This window comes from Hirundo rustica, chromosome 27, assembly GCF_015227805.2.
Source record: "Hirundo rustica isolate bHirRus1 chromosome 27, bHirRus1.pri.v3, whole genome shotgun sequence".
In the NCBI taxonomy this organism is placed as follows: Eukaryota; Metazoa; Chordata; class Aves; order Passeriformes; family Hirundinidae; genus Hirundo; species Hirundo rustica.
This window is the reverse complement of record NC_053476.1, coordinates 4,746,058-4,754,114: the sequence shown is the minus strand read 5'-3', so window position 1 is coordinate 4,754,114 and position 8,057 is coordinate 4,746,058. Positions and strand designations below refer to the sequence as shown.

Genomic DNA, 8,057 nt, shown 5'->3' with positions numbered 1-8,057 from the left:
TGAGCCCCCCAAACCCCACTGCACCCCTTGGACCCCAAATTGCAGCGCCTCTCCTGCAGCTGACGGGGGGCTCAGGCTGCCCCCCGTGCCCCCCCAGGCAGGTTGGGGTGCTCCCCGCTGGTTTTGGGTGCCCACAGCCCTGTCCTCGGCCCCGGGGCACGCGAAGGCCAGCTCGGCATGCCCCAGTGGCCAGACCCCCCCAGCCCCAAAGCCGCACCGGGAGGGACCTCACGGGGGTCCCCATGCAAGGGGGGGGGACCCCACAGCGTTCCAGGGCTCTGCAGGACCCCCCCCCAGCCCAGCCTTTAGCAGCAGTTTAATGAATCCAGAGTCGAGAGCACCATAAGTTTGTGAGTCCCAGCGAGAGGACGAGCCACGGCTCCGGGCTGGGGGGGACAGACACAGCTCCCCCCCCGCCCTGGGGACACATGGCCAAATGGGGGGCTCAGACAGCCACGAGGGGAGGGGGACAACGGCGGGGATGGAGCCAACCGTGTCCCCAACGCAGCCCCTGCGATGGAGAACGGGAGGGGACTCACAGGGCAGGGGGTGACCTGGATCCAGCCAGAGGGACCTGTCCCCCCCCAGCCCGCACAGCGGGGCGCTGGTCCCGGCCCCCCCCAGACAAAAGCAGAGCCCGTGGGGATGCAAACACCCGTCAGAGCTGTGGGGGGGTCCCCAGTGACCCCCCCCGAGTGCAGCAGCAGGTCCTCAAGCACGCGCGGAGGGGACACGGAGCTGCCCTGGGGATGCCAGGAGTGGGGGGCTCTGTGCTGAAGCCGGGCTGTGCTTCCCCCCCAGTTCTCCATTCCCAGCTCCCCCCACCCCGGGGAGGGCCCTAGCAGGTTGGGGTCCCCCCCCTTCCCCACAGAGTTTGGCACAGGGATGGTCACAGCAGCTCCCCCCACCCCCAGACCCACCCCCAAACATGAAGGATGCAGCATGCAGCCCCCTGTGACCCCGCTGTGGGCACTGCCAGGCTCCCAAGACCCCCAACAGCTGAATGCAGGCACAGCCCAACAGATTCGGGGGAGAGAGAGGGTGCCCCACTTGTCCTCTGAGTGGGAAACGCCCCCTCCAGTGTGACCCCCTCCTCCTGAGCCAGCCCGACCAGCGAGTGCCAGCCCGGAGCAGGGAGATGGGGAAGCCCCAGAGTGGAGGGCTCACCCCAAAAACCCCAGGGCAGGGGGGATTCACGACCCCCTGACCCAGGCCAGGACCTGCCCGGGGTGTCCAGGTGCCCCCCACCCCATGGGGTAAGTGAGGAGCGGGTGTGGGGGGCACAGCTGGCTTTGGGGGGGTGCTGGGAGGGAAGAGGGGGGGGCTGTACCCCCATGTCCAAGGGAGACGCCCCGACGGGAGCCCCAGTACAAAAACTGTCACAGAATAAATAGAGGCACCGGGGCAGGGGGGACGAAAAGGGGGGGCACTAACGGGGGCTCCCCAAATCCAGCCCCACTCCAGTGATGGTCGAGTCCTCCGTGCTCCGGTACCCGTGGTGTGTCCGGCCCGGGGGCTGTCCTGGGCTCTGTCCTGGGCTCTGTCCGTCCCTCTGTCCGTCCTGCCCCTCCCCAGCTCCGCGGGGCTCAGTTGATGTCGTCGTAGATGCTGGGGGTGTGAGGGGCTGGGGGCTTGGGCTTCTTCTTCTTGCTGGAGCCGAGTCCTGGAGCGCTGCTCACCAGCCCCAAGTGGGGCTTCTTCTTCTTGGTCTTGCGGGACTCGGAGTTGTTTGTACCTAGGGAGGGGAGAAAAGGAAGAAATGGGGGTGTCGCCGAGGAGATGGGGCCCCAAAACAGAGCGGATGATGCCAAACTCTGGTCCAAACACACAAGAAAATGGACACTGAAGTGTTCCTCCCCCTCCCAAGGTGGGGGACGAGGGGCTCCAGGCTTTGGAGCCACGGTCTGTTCGACCCTTCTTGTGCTGGGAGATGCCAGGACAGGCAGTTGTGCCCTCTCACAGGGATCTGTGCCCCAGGATTTGCCCCCCAGACACTCACTGGCTTTGGAGGAGGCCGAGTCGGAGGGGGAGATGTCGGAGGAGCCGTCCCACTGCAGGCGGCTCATGAGGGCCTGGCTCTCGGCCACCTCGAAGCTGTCGTTCTCCACGCTGCCCTCGGCCTCGGGCAGGGACCTGGGCACGGGGGTCACAGAGGGACGGTGGGGACAGAGCCCCCCCAGATGCCAGGGGCTGCCCAGGGGCTCTTCCCAGCCCCCACCACCCCTCTGGGCTGCAAATCCCAACCCCAGCCCTGGGCTCCTGTCCCCTCCTGGGCTGTCCCTGTCCCCAGCCCCACCTGAGCATCCCGTGAAGCCCCCCAGTCCTTGTCCCACGGGACAGTGACCCTGGGACCTCAGGGACCCCGAGTCTGCACCCACTTACGCCGAGGGCCCGAGGAGGTAAACACGGACTGCTCTGCGCTGCTCATCCGTGTGCTGGGGACACCGCAGCGACCTGGGGACGAGACACGGGACTGAGACGGGCCTTGCCCCCTCCCGTGGGGATGTGGGCACGCTGGGGGCCTTGGGGAAGCCCCCCAGAGCGAGCAGGGCCAGGCCAGGCGGCTCTCACCTGGTGCACATCTTCTTGGTGTGTTCGGAGATGACCCCGCATTGCTGGGGAGGGAAGGGACAGGTGACTTTTGGGGGGGACAGATGAGGGACCCCTGGGCTGCGTCCCAGACAAAAACAGCCACTGCCCCACCACCAGGACGTGCTGCATGTCCCCGTTCCCAGCCTGGAAAGCAGCCCCAGTGGGGAGAGATCCCAGGGGTCCCATCCCCGTCCTGAGGGGGGCCCCTCCTGCCCCCCCGGCCCCGCACCGTGGTGAGCAGCGTCCGCAGCTCCTCGGGGCCCAGCGTCTCGTAGTTGATGCCAGCCGAGTTGCTGTACTGGGGGGGGCAGAGAGCAGGGTCAGGGCTGGGGGGGACCCTCCTGGGGGGCCGACACGGCGCCCTGGGCAGGGAGAGGAGGGACTGGAGCCATCGCCCCCTGCCCCAGGCTCACCTTGAAGGGATCGGGGTTCCCGCCGATCTCACCTGGGAGGGAGGAAAGGTGAGGGGGGGCGGTCCTGCCCTCAGCCTGGGACCCCCGGGACCCCCTCCCACTGCCCCCGACCCCAGCTGGGGAGAGCCCCGCCTCCCCACAAGCCCCGCCCATTGCAGGTGCCCCACCCACCGCCAAGACCCCACCCCCACTGCTGCCCCGCCCACCCAAGCCCCGCCTCCTCACCATTTTTGTGTTTCAGGGACTTGGACCTGCGGGGCGAGTTGGGGTTCTGCAACGAGAGGGGGGTGTTGGGGGTGTCCTGTGTGCTCCCCGCGCCCCCCACCCTTCCCCGCACCCCTCACCCCCTCACCTTATCCGATTTCCTCTTCTTTGCTATGGGGAGAGACACAGAAAGGAGAGATTTGACCTTTTCCCGTGGATGCGGCCCCAAGCCCCGAGCCAGCGCCTCCCCAGGGCTGGGACCACCGCACACGGCTGCTCTGCTCCCACACCCCACCCAGCGCCGGGGTTCCGGGGCTGTGGGGCAGGCAGGACGCGTCCCCCGCCCCGCGGGACGCTGGGGCTGAGCCCTCCCCACCTTTCTTCTCCGAGCCGTAGGACCAGTCGTTGTCATTGATGTCATCGTTGTCCTCCTGGTCGCTCTCTGACTTGTTCAGGTTGTTGCTGCTCGCGATCCTGGGCGGGGAGGGCAGGGAGATCATGGCCGGGGTCTGCCCCACGTCCTCCCCTGCACCTCCCATCCTCCCCAGCACCCAGGGGCGCAGACAGGAGCCCCCAGCAGCCACCGAGGCAGGGGGGACACCGAACCCAGCGCTCCCAGCTTGTTTTCCAGGGAGGGAAAAACAGGCGAGGAGGAGCAAGAGAAGCTGCGGGGGGGGAGAACCAAGCTGGACACCCCCACGACGAAAAACGAGGACTGGGGAGAGCCAGACACTGGATTTGCATCCCAGGCTCATCAGGGCCCAAACCCCGCAGGGAGGAGAGCCAGCCAGGCTCAGCCTCAGCCCGCCCCGTGCCTCAGTTTCCCCGCGGGGAGCAGCCAGCCCGTCCCACCTGCGGTTGGCGATGCGGCTGCTGTTGCGGCCCATGCCCAGGCACTTCTCCAGGTGAGGGGCGAAGCGGGAGGCGGCGATGCTGCGGCTGCAGTTGGGGCACACGCACTCCTTGTTCTTCCACTGGTTGTACACCTGCCCGAAGATGTCCACGCCCGGCTGGTCCACGATCTCTGCAGAGGGTGGGACACGCTCAGCCCCTTGCCCTGAGACCCCCTATCTGCTCTGGGGGCGGTTCCTGGGGCTTCCAGATCCTCCCCACAGCCTCAATGGGTCCCAGGGCAGTGCTGCCAGGGGGGGGGTCTCTGTCACCTCCCACCCAGCTGTGCCCCCCAGGGCCCCAGCACTGTGTTTTGGGGTTCAGTGACCCCCCATTTACCCCTCTGGGACAGTCTGGTGACTGCTGGAGGGACATTTGGGTGTTTAATCCCCCTCAGGCCCCTTCAAACCCAAATCCCTGTGTGCCTGTCTGGGAGCAGGGGCCTGGCTGTGTCCCTGTCAGCAGCATCACCCCCAGTTCTGGGGGACTCGGGGGGGCTCACCAAAGTCCTTCATGCTGTCGGGGTCTGTGTCATCCAGGAAAAAATACCCGCACTTGACAGCCCGGTGCACCTCGAAGCAGAGCCCCAGGCAGGCATCCTCCACCAGCTCCGTGTAGATCTCGTGTGCGATGGCCTGGGGGCCCAGGGGGGGGCTGTTAGGGACGGCAGGGGGACACACACGGACACCCCAGGGGACAGACAGACCCCCGGAGGGGGCTGCTCACCTCCAGTTTGCTGTTATCCAGGCCAGACAAAGACATATCCTCCATTTTCATTTGCAGCTGCTTGAGGAGAAGTCACGCCGAACGCTCATAGCACGGGACAAGGGGGGCTGGGGGCACGGGGTGGGGTCTCACTGGCACCTCAACCCTCACCTGCAGACCCCTCCCAACCCCCTTCCCAGCCAAAATCCCACTGCACACCCTGGGATGTCCCCAAGATGCACTCTGGGGGGGCCCCAAGAGAAAGAGTCCTGGGGTTAAACCCTCCAGGCGTGAAGTGTGGGGGGGCTCGGGGGTCTCCCAGCTGGGTGTGACCCTCCCCAGCCTGGCATGGATCTCCCCCAGGTTAGTGGGGGACACTGCCTGCCAAGGGCGGGGTGTCCCCTGTGCCCCACTGTGTCCATCCTGCTGTCCCCTCGCCCCTCAGGCCGGCCTGGGACCTCACAGAGGTGTCAACCCCCCCCAGGAGCCCCACCTCACCCCCCCACTGTAGGTGAGCACAGGGGACTCGGGGTGTCCCCAAACCGCCCCCTCCCAGAGGAGGGGTGGGTTTTGCCGCATCACTCTGCAGCAGACGGAAGGGGGGCCAGGGCAGGAGGGGAGCACCGTGTGCCCCCCCAAAATGGGGCCTGGCCCCCTGCACTCCCCCACAAGGGGAGTGTAAAGACCCCACACTCGTGGTCAGACACCCAGAGCACCCAGCGGTGCTGACCAGAGCAATCTCTGATTGTCATAGAGCAGAGGGAGGGGACACAAGAGGGGTCTCTACACCCCCCGTACACCCCCCGATCCCGCTGATCCAAGGATTTCTTCCTTCCACAGCGGAAAGAGGAAACGAGCTGGAATTGGCTCAGCCCCCAGGAGCCCCCCCAGGCTGAGGCAGAAAAGGGAGGGGGACAAGGGGGGCCCCCATAGGGCTGGGGGGGCCAGGGAGGGTCCCAGGGGCTCTCAGGGGAGGAAGCAGGGGGGGACAGACAGGAAAAGGGGGCTCAGGGGGGTCTCTCACAGGTCTGGGGGAGACAAGGGAGGGCCCCAGGGTTCTCGGGAGTGGATGGAAGAACAGGAAAACAGGGAGGGAAAGAGATCTCGGGCCCCGGGGGGGGTCGCACATGGGGCTGGGGGGGCCCAGTGAGGGTCGTGGGGACTCTCAGGAAGCGGGGGGTAGGAAAGGGGGTAGAAAGGGACCTCAGGAGTCCCCGACAGGGCCCTGAGGGCTCTCAGGTAAAGAGCGAGGGAGGGGGAAAGGGAGGCTCAGGACCCGGGGATCCCGGGGAAGGACCCGGGGCCTCTTGGGACGCGGGGTGGGAGGGCACAGGCGGGGCGGTGCCGGGGAGGATCCCGGGGATGATCCCGGGCGGATCTCGGGGTCCCCGAGAACCGAGGGGGAGGTGCCGGGGCGCCCCGGGGCGGGGTCAGCGGGCCCCTCTCCGGTACGGCGGGGCCCCAGGGCCGGGCAGGGCCTCGGAGGGCGGGAGCTCCGGGCCGGGAGGGGCGGCTCGGGCGGTCACTCACCGGCGCGGAGGGTCCGCCGGGGGCCGGGGCGGGGCCGGCTCAGCGCCCGCCGCCGCTCCGGCGCGGGGCCCGGCGGCGACTCGCCATGGTCGGGGCCGGTGCGGGGCCGGTGCGGGGCCGTGCCGAGCGGACGGAGCGGCCGGGGCCGGGCCTGGCGGTGCCTCCGCCCGGCGGCGGCGGCGGCGGCCCAGGGGGGTGAGGGGGGTGAGGGAGGGGCGGGGCGGCGCGCCCGGCGCGCGCACGGCCCGGCCCCGCCCTCTCCGCCCCGGCCAATGGGGAGGCGCCGTGAGGGGCGGCGGCCAATGGGAGCGGCCGGAGCCGCCGCCGCCGCGCGGGGCCTCGTCAGAGGCGCGGGGGAGGGGCGGGGCGGCGGGGGAGGAGCCTGAGGGGCGGGGCCTGAGGGGCGGGGCCTGAGGGGGCGGGGACAGGCGCCCCCGCACCCCCCCCTTCCGCACCCCCGGACCCTCGGCTGGGACCCCGCAACCCCGGACACCCGAACCCTCAACCCCGCACACCCCAAACCCTCAACCCCGCACACCCGACCCCGCAACCCCGCACACCCGAACCCTCAACCCCGGACACCCGATCCCGCAACTCCGGACACCCGAACCCTCAAACCCGGACACCCCGATCCTGCAACCCCGGACACCCGAACCCTCAACCCCGCACACCCCAAACCCTCAACCCCGCACACCCCAAACCCGCAACCCCGGACACCCGAACCCTCAACCCCGGACACCCCAAACTCGGACACGCCGATCCCGCACCCCCGGACACCCGGTTCCCGCACCCCCAGATGCCCCGCGGACCCCCACCCCCGGTGTTGCCCCCACTCCCGGGGTCCCGCCCCGCTGCCACACATCACCTGTCCGTGTGGTTGCCCCCTCCATCTCCAGGGACCCCCCACCCCAGGGATCCCCCCCTTCCCTGGAGCCCATCCCAAGGATCCCCCTATCCCCATGAACCCCCCGATCCTACGGGCTCCTCCTACCCTTACAGACCCCCCCCGTACCCCCAATCCTCATCCCTGCAGATCCCGGTGACATTCCAGCAGTCCCTGCAAATCCCTGTGCCACACAGCCCCCCAAAAGTGACCCCTCCCACAGCGGATCCCCCCCAAAAGTGGATCCCACAGCAGGGAGGAAAAATACTCCTCACACTTGTCCTTTGTGGTTTTTTTTTTTCCTAAAGTTTTATTTTTTTATAGTAATGACATGAGAACAGAAACATTATTTTTCACTTTATTATACAAAAAAAAAAAAAAAAAAAAAAAAAGGAAAAACAACACCCCCCCCCCCCCAAAACCTCAAAAATAAAACAAAAGAACCGAAACCCCAAGCAAACCGGGAAACCGGGGACGTGACCCCTGCGTCCCGCTCAGCCGTACAAATTCCGAGTCGGGATTATTATTATTTTTTTCCTTTTTTTTTTTTTTTTTTTGTCTTTTTTTTAAACCTACAAAAACACTCTTTAAATATTAGAAAAAAAAAAGATGATTTTTTTTATCCTTTTTTTTTTTTTTTTTTTTGTGTTTTTTTTAGTTTTTTTATTTTTTTTTAACTTAATTAAAAAGAACTTCCATCTAAAGGATCCCGGGATTTTGTGGCAGTGCCAAAATGCACTCAGGAATTCTCTTGCAGCGCAAACGTCTTCCCCCCCCGCCTCCCAAACTGTCGGCGCTGTAAGAATTTTTCTTTTTTTATTATTTAAATTTTTTTTTTT

The 8,057-nt window shown here is 66.0% G+C and overlaps 1 protein-coding gene across 1 annotated transcript; it reads right to left on the bottom strand.

The window, feature by feature from the left end:
• Nucleotides 1-915: 915 nt before the first annotated feature.
• On the bottom strand, nt 916-6,369 carry ATXN7L3 (ataxin 7 like 3). The gene is made up of 13 exons (XM_040087234.2): nt 6,336-6,369; nt 4,827-4,933; nt 4,603-4,735; nt 4,062-4,233; nt 3,586-3,683; nt 3,358-3,380; nt 3,231-3,276; nt 3,006-3,037; nt 2,822-2,890; nt 2,572-2,615; nt 2,383-2,454; nt 2,000-2,133; nt 916-1,735 (listed from the first exon to the last, which is right to left on the bottom strand). Exons 2-13 carry the CDS (start codon nt 4,875-4,877, stop codon nt 1,587-1,589), a joined length of 1,023 nt encoding a protein of 340 aa, XP_039943168.1. The 5' UTR covers nt 4,878-4,933; nt 6,336-6,369; the 3' UTR covers nt 916-1,586.
• Between the last annotated feature and the right edge of the window lie 1,688 nt (nt 6,370-8,057).

Coding starts and splice junctions, on each gene's coding strand:
- ATXN7L3 (XM_040087234.2), bottom strand. CDS start 4,877: ATGAAAATGGAGGATATGTCTTTGTCTGGCCTGGATAACAGCAAACTG. Junction 4,234..4,602: donor CGACAGCATGAAGGACTTTG/GTGAGCCCCCCC, acceptor CACCCTCTGCAG/AGATCGTGGACCAGCCGGGC. Junction 3,684..4,061: donor AGCCGCATCGCCAACCGCAG/GTGGGACGGGCT, acceptor CTCCCCGCCCAG/GATCGCGAGCAGCAACAACC.